General features: G+C 28.1%; 1 protein-coding gene across 4 annotated transcripts; it reads left to right on the plus strand.

The window, feature by feature from the left end:
• The first annotated feature begins 657 nt into the window (after positions 1-657).
• On the plus strand, positions 658-27,624 carry LOC107437885 (nuclear pore complex protein Nup58). 4 transcript variants are annotated; one of them, XM_016050020.3, is made up of 14 exons: positions 658-1,332; positions 6,574-6,629; positions 9,562-9,750; positions 10,986-11,126; positions 13,163-13,184; positions 13,292-13,357; positions 14,570-14,744; positions 15,496-15,575; positions 16,159-16,277; positions 19,226-19,308; positions 21,537-21,732; positions 22,858-22,902; positions 25,523-25,619; positions 27,386-27,624. In XM_016050020.3, the coding sequence occupies exons 1-13, from the start codon at positions 1,256-1,258 to the stop codon at positions 25,615-25,617; spliced, it is 1,344 nt and encodes a 447-aa protein (XP_015905506.1). In that variant the 5' UTR covers positions 658-1,255; the 3' UTR covers positions 25,618-25,619; positions 27,386-27,624. The 4 variants fall into 4 exon arrangements, with proteins under 4 accessions (XP_015905506.1, XP_015905505.1, XP_071036210.1 ...); XM_016050019.4 differs by having other exon boundaries at positions 999-1,332; positions 25,523-25,609; XM_071180109.1 differs by lacking the exon at positions 9,562-9,750 and having other exon boundaries at positions 1,127-1,332; positions 25,523-25,609.
• Positions 27,625-27,958: the final 334 nt, after the last annotated feature.

Genomic DNA, 27,958 nt, shown 5'->3' on the forward strand with positions numbered 1-27,958 from the left:
CCCTCAGAAAGTAATTTTTTCTACAGATCATTTTTAACTTCAACAAGCGTATGAAATGTTTCACTTTTCGTGTTTTAACAATCTTATTTCACTTTCACAATATCTAAAAAAACTCCTCATTAAATAAAGTATAAATTCTTACCTAAGGATTCCGCCTGCATAGGACCACGTTCATAGATACACGCTATGCAAAATATCCATTTTTATATCCCAATTTGTTAACATTTATTTCTTTAATATTTTTTAGTTTTAGCACAATTAATTACGTCATTAAGTAACCCAAACAATAACGCCATTTGATCAAATCATAATAATTATTTTTACTTAAATTATCATTTTTGGAAAAAGATTCATTTTTTTGATTAAAAAAAGGTTACCTGTTCTATTAAATATTATTTCTACATTAGTATCGGGATCACATCTGATTGTTTTTTCTTTATAAAAAGTTGCACTTATGTCCCTCGCACAAATTTTAAAAATAGCAAATCTGACACAAATAGTGCGCCATTCATAGTGACAAGCAGTAAAACACTTTATACTTTTGTATTTATTTCACAACACGTTTGAGTAAAAGAAAAAGTGTCCAGTGGTGGGCTGATCGTAAAGACACGGTTCCTAGTAGAACACTGAAGTCAAGCATCACTGGCTGTTTGCAGCAAAGCGCTTGGGTGACCACTTTGATCAGACTGCGTAGGGACCGAGGGTGCAGTGTATCGGACCTCATTCAGTAAAGTGCTCCACTTCGCGCGTAGATCATTGGGCTGCCAAAAGTGGAGGAGCCATGCCCCCTGCAGAGGAAAAAAATTATGATGGCATGTCTTCGGATCATCCTCACGGATGTTTCCCAGACCGTTGCCCATTGTGCAGCTCAAGCACAATGTAAACACAGTATCTACCTTGAGTAAAAGTCACATATATTTCGACAGAGAAGTAAAGTACACCCCGACTTTCTTTTCGAAAACAGTAATTATAAATTTCTGAACGGATATCCATACCGCCCATTCTGCTGTTGAACCCATTTGCGACGCTGTTTCAAAAGTTACTATTAGCTTAAAAATCGATTTTGTTCATATCGATTACTGAGAAGATAGCATTTTAAAATAATCATTTTTTTTGGGCCGTGAGTTGTGATGGCAACACTTATTTGTCATATTTAAATATAATTTTTAGATGTTGATCTAAATTTCATATTTTTCAAAAGTTATATTTAATGATTTTATTCTTATAATGTTTAAAGAAAACTAATTTATTTAAAATGAGTACTTTCGCATTTGGTGATCAACAGAATACTCAAACGCCTTTTGGCGGTTTTTCATTTGGAACTGCACCAAGGTAACTTAAAAATTATGATTGTTTAACGTATTTGTATGTATGTAAATACGAGGTTAAGCTATTACGTGAACAATTCTTAATTTCAATGTTTAAATTGTCATTGACTTTTATAGTTTAAAAAGTATACTATTAAATTAATGACTTAGTCCGCATGAACGACATGTTCTTTTGAAGCTCAATTTTAAAATAAAGTTCTAGCTAGTTTCTTTGTTTTTATCTTTGACTTTTTTTTTTAAATTTGAAACTGGGACTATTACCCAAGTTGTTATTGAGATAGGGATAAATTCCATGCTTCATTGAAAGTATTTGCTTCGTAAAAGCTAAAAAACACAACAGCCTAAATAGTTTTAAAAAATGTCGAAGTATGCTAACATTTCTAAATAACTTTAAAGTCATAACTAGCAGAAAGGGACTTTAAATATAGAACTTGTGGCCACCCCGGGACTTCTCGCTGGCAGCTGCCTAGAAGTTTCCAAAACTTGGTGATTATTCTGCCACCGATCACGATACGGAAATCTCCATAAAGCCTGCACAGAAAGGGACCAACTCGATAGGTTTAACTCGAAACCACCCCCTTGCAAACATCTACAGTCTTTGATTTGGTTTGGCACTCATGGTCGTCAAAATATATAAATTATAGGGTTGTTCGGACGTGGGATTTTGTTTTTTTTGGGGGGGGGATATGAAAGACAATTTTCGTATAATGAATAAATATATTATTAAATTATTTATTGGCCATTCTGGTCCAACACCTTTTGCCATCTTTCTGGTAGTAGCATGATTCCACGCTCATGAAATTTTTGGTCTCTGCTGCCAAAAAACTGATCCAGATGGTTTTTTACCTCTTCATTTGAAATAAAGGTTTTGCAGTCCAAAAAATTTTGTAGTGACCAGAACAAATAATAATCCGAAGACACCAGATCTGGAGAATATGGTGGGTGTGTTAGTGTATCCCATTCAAGCTGTAAAAGCTTTTTGCGAGTGACCAAACTTGTATGAAGTCTCGCATTATCTTGGTAGAACACTATACCTTTTCTGTTGATTTATTCAGACCTTTTCTGTTGAAGAGCATCATTTAGTTTGTCCAGCTGACGACAGTAGGCTTACGAATTAAGTGTTGTGTTATCCGGAAAATGCTAAAAAAAAAATAATATTCCCTTAACATCCCACCAAACAGGCAGTATCACCTTTTTTGATGGATATTGGCTTTTGAAATGCTTTGAGCCGTTTAATCTTTTTTGCTCTATGATCTCTTGTGTTTGACATTGTTATGGGCAACCCATTTTTCGTCCCCAGTTATGATGAGCTTAAAAATGGATAACTTTCGTGACGTTTGAGAAGCGAATCACTGACGTCAATGCGACGACACAAATTTCTCGCCGGGAGCGCATGGGGAACCCATACATCGAGCTTCGAGGTCACATACACAGGCCTTTCAAGTGGTCATAAACAGTTGAATTCGATAAATTTAACCTCTCTTTGATCTCACGTGTTGTGATTAGAGATGCAACGGATATCCGGCAGGCAGTATCTATCCGGCTAGTAGGCCGGATATCCGGTTATGGCCGGATATTATGATTATCCGGCAGTAACATTTGGCTCGAAATAAAATATTGAGTAGAAGGGTAAAAAAGTATGTTAGTATTTTGAAAGTTATGTAATAAAACATAGTATGCAGTATATAAAAATATGGTATACAATTACATGAGAATATATTTACTATACGTATATACATATTTATTATATTATAATTATAATAGCCAACCTCTTTGATTTTTAAAATAAAATGAAATTGGCAATCTTATCAAATAAAAACATATAAATATTAACAAATAAATAACTAATTTCATTAAATTTTTTTCTCTCTAGTTTCACTTGATTTAAAAAATTGAGAAAAGAACTGAATGGTTGGCAGTTATATTAAAGATAAATAATAAAATAAAGTAATAATCGATCTGAGGAACTGTTTTATAAATACCAACAAAATATGAGATCATATGTGATATTATTTATTCAATTTATAATTATTTTTTACATTTTTATTAATACAAACATTGCATGCAACTGCTTTTTAAAATTAATTTATATTGGTCTAACATTAAAATAATAATATTAATCCTTGTAATTATGATTGTACTTATTAATTAATACGGTTAATACTGTGATGACAATATATACATTAATTTGAAATAAAAAAAGTAAATAAAAAATGTGAATTGTTTGAATCTTTAACAGATGTTTGTTTCTGCCACCTACTTAGCTATAATAAATATTCTATCAGTGATTTTATTTAAGCTAAGCACAATACTCAGTGCAGATAGCATTCTTCAACTAAGTGTTATTTACATAATAGTTATTTATTGATATTCAGAAATTTAAAGTTAAGTACTTTTAATTTAAAGTTTATTTAAAAGAAATATATAATCATATAAGCAAAAGAAAAATAATAGTTTTGTCTAGTCCAATTAAATATAAATACTTATTTCAAAAAAAGTACTGCGGCCAGATACTGGAAATCCGGCTCAAAGATTGGCCGGATATCCAGTATCCGTTATCCGGCGAAATTAAGATCTGTTGCATCTCTAGTTGTTATTCACCGATTTGCATCAAGTAATGCCTTTATAGTGTCTTTATAAGGTTTAGCGGGCTTTCCAGAACGTGGTGCATCTTCGATATCAAAATTGCCGGATCAAAATTTTGCAAACCAATTCTGTCACTGGCATACTGTCAACACATCAGTAAATTTCTTTATGGCAGGAACAGCATTTTTACCTTTTCTATAGTAAGAAAGTAAAATATGACTTCAATGCTGTTCATTGCTCTCCATATTTAAAAGGGCACCAACCAAAAACTACTGCGTAGAATTAATTGAACTTTTTCACACATAAGCCTTGCTATATCAGCTTTCAAAACATCGTGATAATGCGGCTTAAGTGTGAAGTTGGTTTCGAAAAAATACAATTAAATCTTCTGTCGGAAAGACGAAATTATTTTCCGAACAATTCGATATTTTGCTGTACGTATCATTATAGTAATTCCATTTTTTTACAGCATCTGAAAAGAATATTTATTAAATTTTTTGTTAAAACAAGAAGCATGTTTATCCATTTAAATAAACAGTTGGTTGAAGGTCTATGTTTTAATTTAATTTAAGGGGAGTTGGTAGGGCATATACCATTAAGGCTAAAACTGACCTTTTTCAATGTACCTTTTCTCAACATCTAAACAAAATATTGCTTTAACTTTTTTTTCACAGAATATTAACGTATACATGTTTACACTGTGATAAGTGTTAACACATATCTTTGGCAGAAATAGTTTTAAAAAATTATAAACTGAAAACTTGGAATTTTTTTTAAAGTTACATCATTTTTGAGCAAATCTCTTTCGTAACTCAAAAAGTATTTCATTTAACGCTAAAACATTCTCACATTATACAATTGATACAATCTGAACCAGAGGTCGCCAAAGTGGTCTATATAGACCCCCAGGGGTCTATTTATCAAAAGCGGGGGTCGATACTTTGTAAATTTGTAATTTTACAGGTATATGTATGTAAAATTTGTGAAATTTTTTATAATTGACTCTTAATTTCAGTTTCTTTATAGAACATAAATTAATAAACATATATTTATTCTGGTAAAACAAGTATTTACGTACCAGCGCACAGTGGCACGAACTCTATACTTCTGGTTTAAAGTCATATGCATATGTACGCTTGTCCAAATGTCACGTGTGACGAGCATTGTCGTTACAAACCAAAATTTCATATGCAGTTTCAGTTATCACCTATTAAAACTGTGAACAGTGTTGAATATTTGCAGTGTCATTATTAAAACTTCTATAGTTTTGGATAATTAGTTATTGTTTCAATAAAACCATTTGTTTAGTTTAGATATCAATTTTAATAGTCAATACATGTAAAAAAGAAGGTAAGCATTAATAATATGGATTAGTACAGCCCGTGACAAAACTGCAAGATGAGATTGCTGAATTATTATCGGATCTTGAAGCAAAGACGCTTTTTAAAAATTTAACAATGAGCTAATTTTGGACAAATATAAATATAATGCAAAAATATGTAAAACTTTACGAAATAGCTCAGTCATTTATGCTATTATTTCCAAGTTCCTATATGGTTGAAGCCGGTTCCAGTCACGTAAATTCAATCTTAACTAAATACTGAAATAAATTAAAAGTTTTGAGGGGATTTAAGATTAAATTTGACCAATTTTGAACCCAATATAACGAACCTTGCAAAAAAACACCAGGCACACCCATCTCATTGATTAAAAGAAGCAATAAATCTGTAGTTACTTTACTTATTATTTCTACTTATTTATAATTACTTATTATTTAATAAATATTAAGGTATTTAAATTTCAGCATTAATTTATTTTTCATAAAAATATTGTTACACAATGTACTATTATTTTAATAAATGCTTAAAATCATAAAATAAATGTACAAACACAGTATCTAATAGAAGTTTATTTTAATTAACAGAAAATTGCTTTTATGGGGGTCGATGGAGATTTCGAAAAATTTTATAGGGGTCGATGATCATAAAAGTTTGGCGACCCGTGATCTAAACTATCCCTTAAAAATGTCAAAGCGATATCATAAGTAGTTTCTTAGACAAGGTACATCAAAAAAGTATTTTATTAATACATATAAAAAGTATTATATCAATACCTTTGCTACTCCTAGTCATTATACTATAACATTTGTTATCTGCAGGAGCATAAGTCCAACATAAATACCATATTGGTAGAAAGTTTTGTCATTGCAGAAACAAAGCAGTTCTAAGTAAAGTAATATTAAGTCATTTTAAAAATAGCACATTGCATTTTATGTAATGTGTTACATTTTGTGTAATGTGCTATTTAATTTATGAATAATAATATTTATACCAATATATCAATAAAATTTTTTAGATTTTTAACTGGCTTTTTGATTTGACAGTTTTATCTATAGTTATGTGTTAAAGTACTTATTGGTTATAAGGACCATGAACACAAGTTTAACAACATATAGGAACAACTCCAAATTCTGGTTTGCATAGAAATTAAAGAATAAGTTTTAATGTAACAATAATATATGCACACACATGGTCCCCATAATCGAAGTGTACCTACCTATGTTGAATACTAATTTTATATGTGAGATATTGTATTGTATGTTATTCTTATCTGAAAAAGTTATGCTTTGTAATATTTTGATATTTAAATTTTTTTACAGCAATACAGCAGCATTGAATTTGACATCACAAAGTAATCCTACTAGTAGTGTATTTGGTAAGTATGACCATAAATTTTTCATCGGCTCTACAGCCCAGTGCAGGTCAAGGCTTGGCTAAATCACTTGGAAGACATTGTAATAGTTGCAAAAAAATCGCTTAAATTGCGATGAAATCAGTAGGAAAAAAGCGTGTCAATAGTAACCATTTAAAATTCGCTGGTCATAGTTTTAATTTTTAAAACCACGTGGAAGTTTTAAGCAATAACTGCCGAAAATAGGGGGAAAAACAACTTGGATTTACGATCAAATCGGTTCGAGTAAAGCGTGTCAAAAAATTATTACTGAAATGTGCAATTTGAAACTCGCATCTCCTTATGATCTCTAAGTAAAAATTTGACATTTTCGAAATCGCATGGAAAAACTTTTAGTATAAACTACCTTTAAAAATAAAATCATTACGTTTTACGAAGAAATAGTCGTAAAGAAAGGGAATCAAAAAGTGTACGATTAAAAATTTACAAAATATTAAATCCACAATTTAAAACTCACAAGTTGTATTATCGTATTAAATTTATCAGTTTTAAAAACCACATGGAAATTTGTAAACAAACTGGCAAAAATAAAGCGAGGTAATATAAAATAAAATGGTTACTCAAGTTCGAAATCTACGTATCTTAATATTATATTTAAAGTATTTGGTTTTTAAAAAAACATTCAAAATTCCGAAGCAATTACGGTGGAAAAAGCAATCAACAAACATAGATTTACAATCTAATCTATGTAAATTAAGCTCTTCAAAAAGTGATGACTCAAATGTGTGGTTTAAAATTTTCTACATTCTCGCTATTTTTCAAAAAAAAAAAAATTTTCATGTGTTCAAAACCACATGACTAAATATGCATGTTGCCTTTTGTTATTCAGTTTGCTGTGCAAGAAGCCCTTAACTCAAAAGGGTTGTGCACTCCTACGTTGAGATGTGCGAAAGTATAGTTCTTCATTGAAAATAGGAAAGTAAACTTAAGCTTTTCTTAATATAAAACTTACATTCAATACATTATTTCAATAAAGCTTAAATAAAATACTTCAGTAAGAAGCTTTTAAAAAAATTGCATTTGAATAGTAATTTATAAGCAGACAAATTATAACATAAAATATAAATCCTAGATTTCAAAACAGTTAATATAATACAATTTACATTGAGGGATGTGATGGCCTAAGCATCTATTGAACTTGTGGGTTAGAAGGCAAGATGTCTATCTTGATAGAAGAGTAAACCTTATTGTTTATTATCTTTGTTTTCTGAATGCTAAACATTTGTTCTGCTACATTACTCATTGAATAATTGTTAATTATATTCTATTTTATTTTTTTTTATTAAATAATAAGTTTTGATGTCTTGTTTACTTTAAAGACTTGTTATCTGGAAAAATCTATTTTCCGGTCTTCAGTGTTTTCATCATAGAAAAAAAATGGGTGAGAATTTCTCACCCTTTCTCAAAAACAGAGTGAGATTTCAAAAAGTTAAGTGAGATTTCTAAAAACTAAAAAACATAAAAACTCTTGAAAAAAATTTTTTTTTCAATTATAATACATTTTTAACGTCTTCTATTTTTTAAAACATTGAATATTTTTGGTGCATCATCATAGAAGATTTTGCCTTTACAAGGTATTTGTCCATCTTACATTAGTGCATAAAAAATTTTAACATCTTACATGAAGAAACCTTACCTACAGTAAACACGCAGTTGCAGAGAAATGTGTTCTGGAAGGGGTTCCGTGGTTCGGAGGGGTTGTGTTCTGTTGTTCGAAAAGGTTCTGAACAATACTGGTAAATAGGGAAGCTAGATAACAGAGCAGATGTTGAAAATAATGAAAGATCCAGCAAGAAAAGTGAAACCGATTTTATTCTAAATGGCGTAATTCGAAGCTTTTTCCAAAATGCGAGAAATTCACGAATTTTGAAATTTATTTATAGAATGCGCAAATTTCTCATGGTAATCATTTTTTAATGCCGAGAAAAGAAAAAAATATGAGAGATTCTCGCGCTGTAGTGAAAACACTGGTCTTGGTGGAGTCCAGGCAATTCTGGATATGGGATTTTATTATGTAAAATTAAATCTATATATCTATATTACCCATGAAAAAGTAGTAAATAAATAAATAACTCCTGTACAATGGAAGAATATCTCTAAAGGTTATGGCATGGCTGGCATCTTTTTAAATTATTGTGTACAATTTCTTTCTAGGAGATTCACATCTGCTCTCAACTCCTGTTTTCACTATTCTTTTAGATTTCTTTGCAATCCGAGCTTACTTTGCTCACTCATTTAACACTTCTCTAATCCTGTCTAGCTTTGTGAGAATTGTCACTCTTTTTTTATTTTTAAAATAAAGTTATTAAAATATTGATTCACCCTTCTAAATTTCCTTGTTTGGAGTTGCAAGAATTTTAAACTTTTAATTTTTGCATGAATTCGCAAAATGCATAAAAACTGGAAAAGAAGGTAGAGAAATGAGACGAGAAAAAAAATTTGGAAAGTAGATAAAACTGGAGGTATTTCATGTTAGAAACATAAATGTAAATTGATTCGATAAGCAACATCATTCAACACAAGTAGCATAAAAGTGAATTATGTTAAAAATTTATAAAATTTTCTTACGAAGACGATTAAAAATTTGGAATTTGTTTGGGACAAAACAGTAAGAATTTAAGGACTTCATCCTGGAAAGACCTTCTTATGTATTGTACATACATTGTCTTATTTTTGCCTCGAATTATTAGGCATAATTTAAACTACAATGTGCTTTAAAATGTCATATAATCTGCCATATTAATCGTATTAATAAGCATTATTAAATGAGATTGGAAATATGAGTTTGTTTGTATAAATAACTCTTTTTTAATTTGTTTCTGCCTACCTTATATTTCAGTTTGTTTAAACTTTTAGTTGCAAATGTGAAAAAAATTAATCTGTTTTGTGACAAAAGGTGCTGGAACTGCATTTGGAGGATTAAATGCATCTGCTTCTGCAACTACTTCTGGTGTTTTTGGAACCACACAGACTGCTCCAGCATTTTCTACTTCACTCTTTTCATCTTCCACAACAACTACATCAGCTTTTCCTGCAATGGGACAAACATCTACTGCTATTCCATCTGCCGGTTTTTCTTTTGGAGGTAAGTATATTTTTTCATTTAATACTTTATAAATATGCAGTGAAACCTCCTGTTATGGACACTCCTGCGAAATGGACGCCTCTCAATACGGACATATTTTTAATTCCCTTTGAATGTTCTATGAATAAATCATTATGTACATTCTCTGCAATGCGGGCACTTCCGTACCTGTACACGGACAATCATCTTTGCCCAGAAACGTTATTTTCTGTTTCTTCAAACTGGACACTATTTTTTCTAAATTTGAAAGGAAAAAAAAATTCTGTTTTAAATTGCAAGGAAAAAAAATGCAACTTTTCACCATTTTAAAGCGTAAATTTTTCGCCTTATAAATATCTAAAATATTATTAAACTATTTCACAACTAAAGAATCAATCCTTCTCCTGTCATCTTGCCTTATCTTCTCTAAGAAAGGAGAGAAAGTTATACTACTCATTTGGACAATGGCATCTTTTGATCCTTTCATCTGGACAACGCAGGTTATGAAACCCCACAAGCTGAAATGATGTCTCAAATGCTCCCAATGCTTTTTCCCAACTGAAATTTTTCTTTCATTTTCTTAGAAATTTGAAAACTGTATTTAAAACAGCTGGGGTAAATTAAAAAAAAGCGAGAGAGAAAACAAATATAATCTTTGTGGTGTTCATAGGTATAAAACATTTATTCAGACACTTGATAGATGATTAATTGTGAATATATCAACTCCATAGGTCCTATATCTTACAGTTAAGCATCGATTTCTTTTGTTTTCTGTGAATCCCGGGAGGTTTACTTTCAAGGAGATATTAACCATGTTTCCTATCACGTGATGGATAGGTAATTGAAATCGAGAGCTCCTTTTTAATATCATAGGACTAACTTGCATATCTGTGTTAATAGGAAAATTATATTCATTTATTTGTAGCTACATCTAGAATTATGTATTTATATCAAACTTTCCCATACATTCTTTTTTCACAGAAACGAATATTTTATTGATTATTTAATTATTACTATATCATTGAAAATATTCTAAAAACAATTTACTGTGATAAACTTCATTATTAGGATACCCTCCCTGTAAACAAACAACTCTCGTAAATGGTAATTTATATCGGTCCCAAGAGGAACCACTTTTCTGAGGTTTCACTATATATATATATATATATATATATACACACACACTGATAGATTGGGAAAAAAAGATTAGACTTTCTCTAATATTTATTTTTAAATTTGTTTTATTCTCATTAAAGGTTTTAGTAACCCTGCCACAACTACAGCTTCTGCTTTTGGGACTGGAACTTCACTAGTTCCCTCTGCTACTAATTTTCCCAGTACATCTGCAACAATTGGTCTTGGTGGCATTGACGTGCAATCTTCAAGCAGTTTAAGTGGTGAATTTCTTTTCTCTTGATATGAATATTAATAAACTCAATATACAGTCAAACCTCATTATCATGTTCTTAAGAATATTATATATAGAGAAAGTTCTCCCTAGGAATAAAAAAAAGGGGGGGCATGGCGCTCCCTCTCTGAAAAGGGTACTTTTAGTTTTGAATGGGGATTCACTTAATATCGTAAATATTTATCAAAATGTGTAATATTATGTAATAACTGAATTTTATCCTCAGCAATTTTTAAATAAGCAACTTAAAATTTTCTTCCCTGTAATTTAAACTAAAAATTATGCAAAAATGAACTTTTAAAAGTGCATTTTTTTATTTTTAAAAAAGGTATTTATTTAACAAATAGTTTTAAGATTTAAAGTCACTAAAAAATTCATTAATAACCCCCCCCCCCAGAAAATGATATTGTGTGTATTAATAAAGTAAATATTTGTAATAGTAATCAGAATTAAACACAGATAAATTTACCAGTGTGTATTTATTGTTTAAACAGTGAATCAATTTTTTTCAAAATTGAATCTGAATAAAAAGGTGTTTTTAAGGTAAGGGATGGTCGCTTATTTTTACCAAAAGGTCAAAGAAAATACACACTTATTGGGATCAAAGGGTAAGCAGGGCGGGCTGCCCCTCAAAAAACGCTCTATGGGAGAATACTATGTATGTAATGTAAATAAATGAAGAAATAAAATATTAGGAACTAAAAATTTCGGGATATGGGGTATTACTGTTCAGTTACTAAGTCTTCATGAGCATCATATTTAATTAAATTAAAATGTTCTTTCCTATTATATGGGTGGATTTTTTTTCTATGCGTAATCTATTATATACTTTACATCTATCACAATTTACATATCAACTCTTTTCAAAATGGGACAACTTTTTTTTTTTCTTTTTTCCTCAAATGTGACAATCTGTTTATTAGAGCTTCAAAAAATTATCCATAAGACTCTTCAAAAAAAGCCTTAAGAATTAAAAACTGTAGGTTCAGATGTATTCTTATTTCATATAATATGTTCATATAAAATATAATACAGTACAGAACCCGTTATCCGGAAATCAGAAAACCGGAAAACCAAAAAACCGGAACGAAATTCGAAAAATTTTCCCGCCATTTTCAAAATTTTTTTTTTTTCTTCATAAGATTTTAGGATTTTTCTTTCTTTTTGGAAAGATGTTTACCTTACTATCATTTTGGAAATAATCATTAGTGTATTACTTCGTTTTTTCTTTTTTTTAAAATTATTTCCAAATATAATTTTTTTAAGTTGGGTTTAACAATAAAAAAATTGGCTTTTTGTAGCGATTCAGAAAACCGGAAAAATCAGTTATCCGGAATAGCGATGGTCCCGATCGTTCCGGATAATCGGTTCTCTACTGTATATTTATAGCACATTTTCTTTCGCTGAAAAAGGAGTAACTGTTATTTGCGTTCCATAAAATTTTTTATTCATCAACTTCAATTATTAAATTAGTTTAGTAGTTTCCATTAAGACTTATGATTTTTTATCATAAACAATTTTTTTTATTATTTGCATGTTTCTTTTATCATATTTTTTATCTAACTTTTTGTACAGTTTTAAGGGGCAAATTGAATTTGACCAAATAACAAATGTTTACTTCACTGAATAATAATTGTTCTATTTCAAACACTTATAAAATGAATAATTACCCATGTTTTCAATAATCTTTTATAAGGATACTTATATTTTGAAGAAAAAAAAATCCTGTTATATGTTTTTAAAAGAGGCTACTTAATTTAATATTTTTAAATTAATTTTAAATGTCTGAGAGCAGATGAATAATATTATTTTTATAAATAAATGATAAGTACAAGTACAGTTAGATAATTTAAGGATCCTAGTATTTATAATTGAAATATTGATAGTTGATTGAGATGTAACAAAGTCCTAATTTTCATTGTAATATTTCAAAACAAATTTATTCAAATTGGTTGAATGAATGATTTTCTCTTGTAGTGATAAATAATAAAATTGTCATTAAACAAGATTTTACTTTTATTGCAGGGGAAAATGTTTCTACAAAAAAGTAATTTATTTTTCTATTTTTTTTAAAGATATTGATTTTTGTTATCAACATTTTCATTCTTCAAAATCACTTTACTTTTCTTCTAATAATCATATATCTTTTTTTAGAGATGGCAAAGCCGTAAAGGAAACTCAATTACCCAATGAAATAGTTGTTTTAGTCGAATCATTTAAGTAAGTTAGTTTATACATATGTATATCTAATGCACTTGCGCACGTACTCCTTACAGGTTTGTTTTTTTTTTTTAGTTTTGTTTCTAAATTTTAATATTATAAAATTGTCTATAATTTTATTAGTCCTGACCAGAACATCTGCTCCTGCACCCCAGAGCCCAAGGTCAAGAAAACTGAGATGAGCACAGTAGGCCTTGGCCCTCATGGGCTGTCGAGCCACTGAGTTTAGTTTTTTATAATTTTAAGAATATTCCTTTTTTATTTTAAAAAATATATTAATAGATTTTATCTTTTGTAAGGGTAAAATTAAGCATTAGAATTTTGGTTACAAATTTCCAAAATTATGATTTTCTTTGATAATTCAAAACACCTCATATAATATGTTTACAGGGGTCTGTTGAGACATTTTGTGAAAGGTCCTTTTTTTGTTAAATTATGAAAAAACTATTCATAATTTGTGGATATAAAATAAACGTTAAGTCACATTCTTTCAACCAGGGTCCTGCTTTTGTGAATTTGTGCAAATAGGGTCCTGTTATTTGGTATTTAGCCTATACTGCTCAACACAAAATATTCATTTCGGACGAATAATAGAAACAAAATCACTCGCATTTTTAATTTCAATTGACATATTTTAAATAACACAACTTAGTAATGTATCACTTTTAATGTGTTACGCATTAAGTAAACTTAAACAATTCTCAAATTAATAATATTTTATTTAAAAAATTGCCAGAAATTAATTTTTAATTACATAATATTCTATTAGTTTTATGAATAAATATAAATTGATCAAATATTTATTTTTAAAAAAAATATATGATTTAATATTAATAAGAATGTGCACACGATGTTTGTAAAAGTAGAAATATTTTTTTAGAATACTACATTTGGATGGAATTTGAAACTTTAAAGAATATTTTGTGAGGGGTCCATTAACGGACCCAAATTTCTTCTAAACAAATGTTTATGCTTATTCATTATTCTTTAGTCAGTAAGGGATTGTAAAGTAAAAAAAAGAGCTTATGTGAAGGAAAAAGTTAAATTTCTTACTAACTTCAAAGATTAACAAAAGAGGAGGTATAGAAAACATAATTGTTAAGTGACTCTGTCCATCATGCTTTGTCTAAGGAAAATTTGTTTAACTGTAATATAGGATGATGAAAATAATTTTTTCTTTAATTCCTTTTTTTTAATTTTTTTTTATTCCAGAAAATATGTTAAAGATCAGAAGGCAGTAAGAGAAGAAATGAGTAGAGTTTCTAGTAAGAGTATGTTTAAAGTTCAAGAGCAAGTAAACACTTTAAAGCAGCAACTATCAGTTGTTTCTAATGGTCTTCAGAGAAATGCAATCGCTATTACGAAATTGAAAGAAGAATCAGTTCAAGTTAGTTAAATAAAATATTTTTGGCGTGTTTGAATTGTTTTAGAAAGTATTTAAGGAACAAAAAAAATTTTTTACATAGTAATTGCCCTAAATAGTGATCTGTTCAACTTATGTTCCCAAAAAGTATTCTTGAAATAAATGAAGTAAAAATCCAACTTACTTTTGTAAAATTTGTTTTTGATTTATCATATTTATTTTAGGAAAGTCGTTATTTACTAGTTAGTGTTAATTATATTACAGAAACTAGTTCAAAGTGGATTAAAAACTTAAGTTAATTAGGTTTATATTTAATTTTCTAATTCTATGTCAGGCTACTTCTAGAACTAAGATTTCAGGTGTTTAGTTTGAAACTTAGTTCTGAGCATGCTTTTATTTTTATTTATTTTAATCTTGAGCATATGATAAAAACAATTCTTTTTCTTATCAGTGCTTGTACCTTTCAAAATTTCTGTAAATTAAGACAGTTTTGAAGCAAAGTATCTCATTTTAATGAAAATTGATATTTTGCTTTGTATCTCATTTTAATGAAAATTGGTATTTTACTTTGTTTATATTTTCTTAATTTTATATCTCTAATTGAAAGCTCGTGCAAAAAAAAAAAAACTAATTTCTGATGTGAAAACAATTTTGAAATTAAATCTTAATTTTTAGTCAATATAAATATTTTACAGTCTTGGTTTAATGGAATTAATTCTAATATTTTGTTGATACCTGAATTTTAACCATCATTCAACATTTTCTTGCTTTATAGGAACTAAAAAATGCAGAAATTGCACAAAGGACTAAGGATTCTCTCTCATCATTGCAGTATGAAAATAGTGCGCCTACTGAGTATGTGCTTTTTTTTAGTTTATAATGTGACCTATCTTTTTTTTTTTTTCTTTCAAAAAACTGTTTCCAAAGTTTTTGGTTTCAAATTTACATGTTATTTGTAAAAATATATTTTTTTAAATTTATATAAACATTTTTAAAATTTACTTTTTTTGAAAATACCTTATGTTTTTTTGAAAATACCTTATATGAATGTTAATACAAATTCATAAACCAAAAAAATATTCACACTCATTATTTTTGTTTTTTTTTTTTCGTGCAGTTAAATACATTTTAATACTTTTATAAATATTAATAAATATGGTACACTGTTTCATCATATAAATTGACTCGCATAAATTTAGCTAAATGTTAATTATGTAATTATCTCACGTAATGAAGGTAAAAATGTAACGTAAAATCTTGTGGTTATTTTCTTCTTAAAAAATTGCTTTTTTATTGAATTTTTAAATTTTATTCTTTTGAATGTATTTGTTTTCATTGAAAATTTTACATTTATTTTACTATATAAACATAATTCACTTATCAAAACAAATATATTTATTTCTCACATTGAAAATATGTATACTGCTTTTTGTTACAGGTACTTCCATAATTTAGCCAATAATTTTGAAAAACAAATGCAATCCTATAGAGAGCAAATAGAGCAGTTGGAGAGACATTTTCTTTCATTGTCTCAGCCAGTTGCTTTAACAGCCACAGGTATGAAATTTCTTATTTTAATAATTATTATTATTTATTTTTTTGACAATGTTTAATTTATATAAGCCATTTTGTATTATGCTGCGAAAGGCAACTTTCACATTTTAGAGTAAAAAATGTTCTTAGATTTTCAGAAAAATAGAAAATAATCTAGTGTTTGATTGTTTATGTTGAGCAGTTATGCACACTTTGTTAAAACCGTTTGACTGTGAGAAATGTTAACAATGAAAAATTGGTTGTTTTGCAAATTAGGTTTCAAAAAATATTTCTAAGTCAATATGGTTTAAACTTTTCTTCTTTCTTTTTTTTCAATTTCATTTCTGCCATTTTTAACAGGGGTAGAAGTTAGGAATATTCAGTTACTGGTCCTAAGGACGAGTGAATAAAAGATTTCTCTTACATGTTTTTACTAGTCTGTTTACATGCCACTATAATATTTTTAAAAGAAATATTTACAAGTTTTTAAAATTAGTTTTACAAATGCATTGTTTAATTTTTTTTCTTATCTACTAAAGGTAGAATGTTTTATTAAATATTTTAAAAAAAGTAGTCATTAAGGTGAAATTAGTATAAAAATAACAAAATATAATATTCACCATTGTGATTAAAAAATAAAAAACTGAAGATTTTGTGACAGAAACAAGTATCAGAAGATAAATAAAAAAAAAAGAAAATCAAATGGTATACCACCCTTTTACTCTTGATTAACGTTGATTCGTTTCTGTTTTGATGGACCACTGATTATTACATTATTTTATCAAGATTCTTGTTAGATTTTAGTGGTTTTAGGACAATAGGCTGCCTTTAAGCCCCATTTAGTGTTATATATATATATATATATANTATATATTTGTTGGGGGCAGCATGATTTTTTTTGTATTTAATCAGACTTTGTAAATACAGTACAGAAACTTTTATCTGGTATTCAGAAAACCTGAAGAAATTTTCCAGCGTTTTCCTGCCATTTTGAACTAAAACGATTGAGGAAAAATGCAGCAATTCCAGTCTTCCTTTAAGCTGGATAGAGAGAGAGGTGTGGGTTCTTAGATTTACAATGTGAGAATGCATTACAGATGCTTATCAGTGAACAGAAGGTGGAAGGATAATTAAAAAAAAATACTTCACTATACTTTACTATGTAAATATAATGAAGTAAGAAAAAAAAATTAAGTGGAAACACAAATTTTTTATTGGAATATGAAAATAGCTAAAATATGGTTGTTTTTTAATCAACTATTAAGTAATACTATAGTTAAATGTACAGTATAAAACCTTTCATTTGGTTTTTGGAAATCTGGGAAAAACTTAGCTTGCTTTCCCGTCATTTTTTTGAACTAGAATGATTGAATAGTACTTTGAAGTTGCGTAAGGGGAAACAGCGGGGATTATTTTTCTTCTTGTTCAATTGAACGTAAAAGAGCATCAAACTTAGATAAAATTAAATTTACCAAAAATCTCAAACTTTCTACAAACAAATTATTGATTCTTTAACTAGTTTTAGCCCTCTTGTCGCCACCTAATTCTGACAAAATTTGTGGAAAAATAACTTAATTTATTAAAAGTTTGAATTTTTCTTTCGTAAAATATTTAAATGGTTTTTTAGAAGAAGTTTAACTTTGGAATAGATGTCTTCAAACAGGACCCATCAAAAGCTTATGCTTAAAATCTCATGACATTACTTAAAATAGATATGTAGCAGTGAGTTTGCAAACTGAATACTGCAAAACAGTGCTCCCTACCTGATAGAAAAACCAATAGCTGTCCTTCCAATTCTCGATGCCTGAAAGCCAAATGGAATGACGTAATATCTAAGAAAATGCAACTGCTAAAGCAGAGAAATAAAAACCAGTCTCTGCCAGGTTGATTGCGGGATATAACAGAGACCTTTTTGACAATTTTTTTTAAAGCAAAATCAATCTTTTTACTTCAAAAAATACTTTGAAGTAAAAAGATTGAATTGAAAATACAAATTTTTAATTAGAGTACTTAAACAGCTAGAACACTGCTATTTTTTAATTCAATATTAAAGTAGAAATATAGTTAAGCTGTTTTGAATGATTTTTTAGTGATCGAGAAAATCTGGAAAATCAGACATCCGGGTTAGTGATAGTCCCCAGCATTCCGGATAATTGGTTCTCTACTCTATACCAATATTTGTATTTTTTTATTGTTCATTTTAGCTATTTATAACATTAATTGTATAGTCTTTCTATATAAAGAATCCTCACCATTTGTCTGGAGATCTGACGAAATGAGGTTAAACTACTTCAAGTAGGGTTAAAACAACAAACACAAACATCTAAAATATGCTTTTTACTTATTTCATTAGCTACAAACATCTCTAGCCTCTGTTCTGATCAGGTAGACAGATTATGGTCACTTAATTGAAAATGCAACTAATACCTTTTTCGTATCAAAATTGAAGAACTTTTAAACGTAAACTATCTGCTTAACCCCTTCCTTCTCGCTCCCGTGATATTGACGGGCTAGAGTGTTCAGTAGTAACGTGCCAATAAGAATGAAACTAATTCATTTCTTTTTCCCGGAAAACATTTTATTTCTCATTTTACACACCTGATGGCAGTAACAGGATATTTTTAAGGTAATTGTAGATAGTTAGTTTATTTTAAACTGGTTGCAGCACTAATCAAATACGTAATACAAATACAAAAACCAAAAAAAATAGGCACTTTTATGACCGTTTTCTTGAAAATTAACCGATCATTACGGGGTTAAACTATCTCTGAAAAATAATTCCGAAAACAGTCAATGCAATTTTGTTAAGGTATCTTTTGGATATATCAAAGATGAATTTTGGATTTATGTTTTGTTAAATTTTGGTATTGTTACATGGTTTTAAGCTATGGACTTTTTAGGAATTAGTGATAATAATCTGTTATATTTGAATAGCAGAAATAAACTAAACTATTGATCTTGATAAATTTCAGAATGGACATCAATAAGAAGAAGGCTGCATGATACATTTGTAACTTTAGCAGCACAATTGCAAACAGTTCATCAAGAAGTTCAGGTATTCATATTACGCCTATATTTTATTTTTTTTCCACCTGATTTTTTTCTTTTAATTATCCCCTTGTTTTTTTTTTTGTGTTTTTCCTACATGAATTTGAACATTTTTAATGCTTTATTATTATTTTTTAATTTACACAGGGTGCATAGCGTTTTTAAAGGTGCTTATTTTTGATTTACGTTTTTTAAAAGCCCTTTAAGGTTTATTCGGGGTTTGTAAAAAGTGCTTAGTTTTCTATCTTTTTAAAAAGTGATTTTTTTCTTTGCCATGTTGATTGTCGTTTTAAATTACAAAAATTTCATGATTTTCACAATTTTCTCTGCAATATTTATCAGAAACTAGTTATTTTATCATGGATAAGAGAAGTTTTTGAAAATGTTTTTGAATTTTATTGATTTTATGTTTATAAATTAAGAACTTTAAACCATAGAAAAAAATACTGCACAGATCCTAATTATGATTTTTTTTGGAAAGTGGTTAAAAATATTTACTGAGTGCTTAAAAAGTACTTAAAAGGTGCTTATTTTTTGTTGAAAAATCTGACTACACACCCTGTTTACAGCATTAAATTGTCACATTAAACTGTTTTTAAATTAAAAGTTTGAATGCACAAGCTTTGCTTTTTCAGATAATTTTGATGTGCATCAGCTTAAAATTTTAATTCATATATATTGTCAATATCATCTTTAATTTTTGCTCAGTTATTTATTTATTTTTTTTTTACTATAATTGGAATACTGTATTACTGCATTTGTAAAATTATTTGAGTCCATTTAATACTTTTAAATATGGTAATAAGGTAGAGGCAGGAGATGCTTTTTAATTTTAATACTTAAAAAAATTAAGAGTGTGCAGGGTTGCCACAGGCGAATCTTTGCAACTATTTTTGGCCTGAGGCGACTGTGGCAACTTTTTTCCCTGAAAAGGCTAAGTAAGCAACTATTTTCATGAAAAAGAGACTTTTCTGTACTCATAGCAATATTTCTTAGCATAAATTGGGTTGACAATACAGGAGCTTCTGAACAAACAAAAAAAGAATTTTGAATTGCAAATTTGGTGTCATCAATGCTCTCAATATGCACAAATTCCATCGTAAGTCTATTTTGTTTCTCGATCCTCTTTTCAACGGTTATTGCTACAAAATTCTGCATGATTTTAAAAAACACAATTTTTAATATGATATTACAGTGCATGAATTTTGAATTCACTTATCTCTTTTCACAATATATTTCTCGATTTTCTTTCGGTCTCGATCCTATGTATGTATATGTATCTGCATAAATATATATTTGCTAAATCAATTATTGATAAAAGGGGAAATTTTTCAGACCAAGTATGTTTTTTTTAATGAAAAAGTATTTTTTTAAATGAATTCTAGTCATTAAAAGTATTTAATTTTCTGCAAATATACTAATTTTTTTTATATAAAAATTCAGTACTAGAACACTAACGTTTAGATAAAATTTATCATATTTGCCACCAACTTGGCTAAATGGATCATGATATATGACAATTCAGTCATTTAATAAAATTTTAGTCATATTATTGAAAAATTTTTGTTCTTATTTATGCAACTATTTTTATAGTTTTCGACAACTATTTTCCTGCTTTAAGCTACTAAAGGCAACTATTTTGTAAATTTTTTTCTATGGCAACCCTGCGTGTGCCTTGTAATAATTTATTTGTTAAAATTTTTTCTTTACCTTTAAATTAAGAGGATTCTGTTTTTATCTGCCCCTGTTAAAATGGCAAAATCACCTATTTAATGGCATTTTTCTCAAAAATTACCGAATCGATTTTCAGAAGCTTTTTTTGTTTTATATCTTCTGTTGTGCTTGTAATTCTTATTTTGTTTGAAGGAGTTAGTATTCAATCTTGAATTTAAGGAAATAGAAATATATTTTATTAAATAGCCATTGTGTCAATCTAGTTACTTTAAAAAGTCATTTTTATACAAGAGTGTTCAGTAACCTTTGTCTAAATTTATCATGAAAATACATAGCAAAAAGGTTAACAAAAAGAAAGGAAAAAAAAGCCTAAATACTTGTAAATTATTAAGCAATAAGTTATAATAATAAACAGATAAATAAACAATTTTAAATCCAGATAAAATACTTTAAAAGCCTAGCATAAATTTTTCTATTTTTAACATGTCTTGTTTGATCAAGAATCTTCTTTTAGAGATCATAAAACTTTCATTATTTAAAAAAATAAATCTTTTCTTCTAGCGCATCAAGGAGTATAATGAGAGATTTAATCAGGGTGATGTACGGTCTCTCATAGAGAAAGAGAGATATGAAACAAAAGATTTGTTTCCTACTTCACATCTTCCTGCATCAGTTACATATGGACCCTCACCATTCAAAGCTATGCAAAGTGCCGTGGGGAAAGCAATTACTAATGTCTACAATCGCTCTCAGTTAGGTTAGTTTTTACAAGAATTCTTCATTACATCATATTAATAACATTAACAGTAAAGCACTGTTTGTTTGTCTTTTAGAGGATCCATTTAATCTAGATATAAATTAAAGTTAAGCAAATTAATAGGACTTCATTGTAAAGGTAATAATTGGTTTATTTGGCTATTGTAGAAAACAGTTCAGGTAGTATTAATTAAAAGTTAACCCAAAACATTTATTTATTTATTTATTTGTTAATTCTACTCTTCTTGGTTCCACACTTTTGGCAAACTCCTTCAGAATTTTAGTTCTATCTCTCAAAGTAATTATTTTGAGACCTTTTTCTACTAGTTAAAATATTATTTAACATTATACTCAGAGATATGAGAACTATATTCAGTTAGCAAAAGATGCAAACATGGGTGCAAGTCTTCCGTCCCCAGGACGGATTTCCGTCTTTCGAAAATGTCCGCGGACGGTAGTAAGACGGAACAAGACTGACTCGAAGACGGAAATAGGAATTTTTTTTTTTTTCTGTCCTTAAAAATACTTTTTAGGTCTACGTTATTGGTCTACTTTCTTATGTCTTGTTGTTCTTTTATCAAAAGACAGATGAATAAATATTTTTTGTACAGTATTTAAACTTGATGTATTATGGTAAAGCTTTCTTAGATAGTTTGCACATGTCGAGGGGGTATTGTGTATGTTAGGTATATCAGTCAAAAAATTTTCAGTCTTGACCTTCTTTCCAACTTGCACCCATGGATGCAAAGTGTATTATCAATACTGGCCTTATTGTTGCATCTACGTTGTTCTTTTTTCAGCAAACAGTCTAGCGATCCTAAATTCTTAACTCCTACATTTTTTTATCTTTCTCTCAGCTGAAATTAAGAGGAAAAATAACTTCTGAAAGACTCACTTTTTTTTTTAATCTGAGCCATATATACCTACTTTAAAAGAAAGAGAAAAAAAAAGGTGCATAATTGATAGTTTGCTTTTTCCATTATATAATTGAATTATTTCCTCACATAGATTAAGAATGAACTAAGACGGCAAATGACATATTAATGGTGCTTCATTTTATTGGTTATTGAAAAAAGTAAATGTGCTGATTATACTTTTATTTATATTCTTTGTTTGATTATTTCAGGCAGTTCAACCTTGGCAAACCTTGGATTTTCTGGTGTAGAAAAGGGTGAGTTTTCCTACTTTTTTATAAGAAGAAATTAAAGTGTTATATCTTACCACTACTGTTATATTATTTTAAAAATTAGAGCTGCATTCATCCCAGTTGCATTTTAAGTTGCATCAAAATAAACTGATCAAAAAAGTCTTGAGGAACACTTAAATCATTAGAAATTCGAATTTTGTTTGAAAATGCTGGGGTTAAAATGTTTTTAGTTGAAACCAGTCTCATTTAATATTATTGGTATAGGTTTAAATATTCTTTCATTATTTTTATACACTAAATTATTTAATTATGTTTTACATTAAAGAGAGAACAATTTATTATAAAATTCATGTATGAACTATTGAATAGCTTTAGCTTATTAATCATTATTTAGTATACAAGATTTTATTAAATTACTTTAAAAAGAAATACTAAATTGTTCCTAAAATTAAAATAAATGAGAAAAAAAAATTTCAAATCTTAATTTCTGTTTCTTAATTGTAATTGAATCCACTACTAATGTTCCCGAAGTTAGGTTTTGAATCATTTGGTTTTTGAAAATGGTCTTTTTTTTCCCAAAAAATAAGTGAGCTGAATTTATTGAATTACTAGTTATTAAGTCCACCTCTAAAGGTCTCCAAAATAAGTCATTTGATTTTTAATAATCATTCTTTCTAAATAAGTGTAGAATTGAATTAATATAAATTTTATTCTTTACTAAATTGCTTCATTAACGTAGAAAAAGTTCTTAAATGCTGCATAATTTAGTTGACTTAATTGATACTCCTTGATATCTGGTTTCGATAGAATATTCTCTAGGAAAAAATTTAATCATGATTCGTGAAAATGAGTTTTTTTTAACCATATAATTTTTGCAAAATGTTTTATGGATGCTCTATCCCTATAAATACAGGTTACAGGTACAACGAATTTCTCAGTAGGCATTTTAATTGGAATCTTTTTTACTGTGTAAATTAAGCGGAAAGTTAGTAGATAACTAAAAATAATTTTGCTTCTTTACCAAAATGCAACAGAAATAGTACAGTGTTCATTTCATTTATAAATTCATAAAGCCATGACCACAATTCTTTTATTTTGATGATTATTAAATTCCTTTAAAAACTGTATCTAAATCATTCCAAATGATAGTTTGTAGCTATAAATTTGCTTTTGAAATTCAAGCTTTCTGTTTACAGTGATTTATTTGATTGCATTGTTAATTTTAACATAAAATTTTTTTTATAATGCTTACAAAACATAGTTACATAAATTCATTTGCTTTTTTTTGTCAACTCCTTTCCCTTCAGTATTGTTTTGCTCCACTGACCACTTTCTGTCTTAACTGCAACAACTTTTTCCAGATTTGCTTGAATATTTTCTGACCAATTTCCCAATTGGTGTTTTCTTATGTGTATTATTGACAGATTTTTTGGGGGGCTGCATCAGAAAAGCTTGATTTCTAATGACCAAATTCAAGTTGAATAAAATTTTTGTTTAAATACTATGAAAGTTGTTCCAAAAATGTAAAATTGCTTTTTAAGAACTAAAACTGCTATCCCAAAACTCTTAGAACACAATCACACCATTGATTTCAACCTCAGCAAATTATTGTTGGTTTTAATAAAGGCCCTGCTTGTAAGTCTAAATAATTTTGTTTTACTTTATGTATGTTATGTGAATATTTAGTTGAAGAGGCTGGTTGGATACTTGACACGTTTAATTTTGTTGAAATTTTGGGTATTTGTTTTTATGTAAAACAATTAGATACTGAGAATGTTTTTTTATTTTTGCGAGAAAAAACATTACTCGAGGTTAAGCTGATAATCCTCCGGAATTTTGAAAAACAAAACACACATATTTACGTGTGGTACTATTTTTTATGAGATGAATGAATCACAGCACTGAATATTAGTTTATATTCTACTAGTATCATGCTAAGACATAAAATTTTCCAGTTGACCTTTGCATCAAAAGTCATTCAAAAATCTTCAAAAATAAACCTATTTTCTTAGACTTTGAATGTCAAAATTTACTTCAGTCAACAGTAAACCCTAAAAGTATATGTATATATCTGTGAATACATACTAATAAGTAAGTACCTAAAAAAAAAGCAACACATACTGTGTGCGTTTCTAAAACAAAACAAAAAACAGTATAACTTTTGATCTAATGATCGCGTTTTTACTTAACTAGAACTCAGTCTTATTGGATTAAGGGGATAGTCTAATCCTAATCCAAAAATTTTTTGAAATTTGAAAAAAGAAGTAGGAAAGTAGTAATGTTCAATTAAAGAAACTTTTTTTGGAATTTCGTTTTTTCCGGATGTTCTGCAAAACATTGCGGCATGTTTCTGTGCACAGGTTGCCTGTCTGCTCTAATATAGCTTTAGAAGAGGTATTTATTTAATTTATAAATTCCTTGAAAGGCTGACTTAAGTACAACTGATTGTTATATAAAGTATTTAAAATCACTAACTTATATATATCTAAGTTGATTTTATGTTTTAAAAAACTTATCTGAGTTGACTTTTAACAGGATAAAAAAAATTTATTTATATGTGAAAAATATTTTAAAAGCACCCTTTTTTTTAATGCTTATATTAGTCAAACATCTTATTATTTTTTTTTTTTTACTTTCTCTGCAGGTTTTGCTGTTGGACAAACAATTGGTGTCTTAACTTATTCTACAAAACCATCTTCTTTTCAAAATTTGTCGTCATTTAAACCACTAGGTAAATAGTGGTAAGAATTATGTTTTTGTCACGTTTTAATCCTTTAATTTAGTTAAATTTTCTGTTTTATTATTTATTCAGTTTATTAATTTCTTAAACTGCTACTGTTGATGGAACTATAATTGAAAATTTTTATTCTTTTTTTCTTTTCTTTCTTTTTTCTTTTCTTTCTTTTTCTTTCTTTTTTTTTGTTCATTTGTTTTTCATTTTATTTGTTAGAATTCTTTGTTTTTATTTGTTAAATGATTTTTATATTTTAATTTTTAACTAATGATGCACGATTAATGACAAAAAAAATCGCACAAAAGTATATTTTATAATGTAAAAGGAAAAATATGTTGTGTTTGTTAATGTAATAAGTGGTATACAGAAGCAAGTTCACAAAGTCTAGATCAATAACATTTTGATTGTTTGGTAGCATAAAAAATGGTAGGTAATGTGAACCAATTGCAAGTAGACCAATATTTAGTGTAACAATTAATTCTAAAAAGTTTTTTTTTTTTTTTTTTAAATTGAATGCCTTTTTACTTTTTGGAAAATTTACATGACTGTGTAATTTACATTCTATGAATATGTCGGATAATGAGTATGTAAAAATTAGTCTTAAAAAAAAATACTTTACAGAAATTAAGAAAACTCAATTTCTGCAGAATACTATAATTTTTATTTCTAATCATCTAAATTGTACTGAAATTTTCTTGCTATGCCTTTTTTTCGCATTGAATAACATGGTAGAAAACCAGTATTTTATTTTAGATGCAGGGAACCTTCTGAAGAGTCAGAAGGTTGTCTCAAAGAAAAAATAATCCTTGTATCTCAATGTGAACAAGAATGTGACTGATTGAGGGATACTGATAGATTTCCATTTATAAGTAACCTTCCTAACAAATCATGTTAAAATTATCCCTTACATGATTTGAAATAATCACTTTCAAACCATGTTAAAAGTTATAATGAATGAAAGAAATAGTTTTTAAAAAAAAAGTTTCACATATAGGATTTCTTGTTTTGCAATTTCTTTACTAAACATTATTTTGTAGTATTTTTCCTAAATTTACCTTTTCCCTTCTCTAAAGAAGTGGAAATTAATGTGCTGTGATTTCTATAAAATTTCGACTAATTTACATCTTTATGTCAGTTCAGTATTTAATACTAAATTAAGTACTTATTGGGTCATATATTTGCTTTATTATGCTGAAAATGCAACTAAGTCTTCAATCTGTCTCAATTTGCTGTTTTTATTTGTAATATCTGTTTTCATTTATAATTGTCGGTTTTCGTCATTTCTTTCGCAATTTCTTTGCTAAACATGATTTTGCAATATTTTTCCTAAATTTAGTTTTTTCTCCCCTGTAAATAAAATAAAATTCATATAGGGAAATAATATAATATATTAATAAAGAAAATTAATATTAATATTCTTCGACTAATTTCCTTCTTTATGCAGGTTTAGTATTTATACTCTTATTGTGTCATATATTTGTTTTATTTTGTTGAAAATCCAAATATAGTTGAAATTTCAGTCTGTATCAATCAGCCCTTTTCTTTTTTTTTAAAAAAAAGAAGGTTTTCATTCGAATTCTTTTAATTTTGCATTTTTTTAGCAAGATTTGTGTACCTAAAATCATAAAATTAGTTTTAAAAGGGACAGAACCTCTTTTGTTTAAATTAGTGTGAAACTGGCTATTTATAATTATATATTGCAAATGCTATAGTAACCTTCAATATTATGCTCTATTTTACAACTGAAATTATGATAATTTTGAATAATATTAGGTCAAACTGGAGTGCCTTTTGGTAGTTCTAGTCTCGGTGATGCAACTGGTTTTGCTAGTGATACTTCTGCTCAATCTCAGTTTGCCTTGAATAATCAAAAGCCCTTTCAACTACAGAAACCTCCTGCTGGAAATAAAAGAGGAAAACGTTGGACTAGTACATAAAATACTTTTTCTTCACTTTCTTTTAGATGTTTACTTTTTAAAATCTGTAAAATAAATTATTTTAAGTCTTTAAAAGAATTTGTCTATTACTTTCTAATTAATAACCTCATACTTTTGTTTTTTAAAATATTTTAATATATCTTCTAGTGAAAATTTGTACTATGTAAAAAACTATATTTGTGTATATAAAAAAAATCAATTCACAAAGGCGTTGCAATAAGTGTTTCACTCTTATGTAATACTTGGATTTCAATTCAGAGTTTTGTGTGATTAGCTTTCCCAAATAGATGACTTTTAAACTGATTAAATTTTTGCATTCAAAAAAATATATTTCTTACCAAATTTTACTAGTTTAGTTTTAAATCTCAAAATGTAATCATAAAAAATATTTTAAGCAGTGAACAGTAAA

This window comes from Parasteatoda tepidariorum, chromosome 4, assembly GCF_043381705.1.
Source record: "Parasteatoda tepidariorum isolate YZ-2023 chromosome 4, CAS_Ptep_4.0, whole genome shotgun sequence".
Taxonomy (NCBI): Eukaryota; Metazoa; Arthropoda; class Arachnida; order Araneae; family Theridiidae; genus Parasteatoda; species Parasteatoda tepidariorum.

Bases quoted from the DNA above. Each gene is read 5' to 3' on its own strand.
- LOC107437885 (XM_016050019.4), top strand. From the start codon at position 1,256: ATGAGTACTTTCGCATTTGGTGATCAACAGAATACTCAAACGCCTTTT. The intron at 13,185-13,291 runs GTAATTTATTTT...ATCTTTTTTTAG, and splicing joins GAAAATGTTTCTACAAAAAA to AGATGGCAAAGCCGTAAAGG. The intron at 15,576-16,158 runs GTATGTGCTTTT...TTTTTGTTACAG, and splicing joins GAAAATAGTGCGCCTACTGA to GTACTTCCATAATTTAGCCA.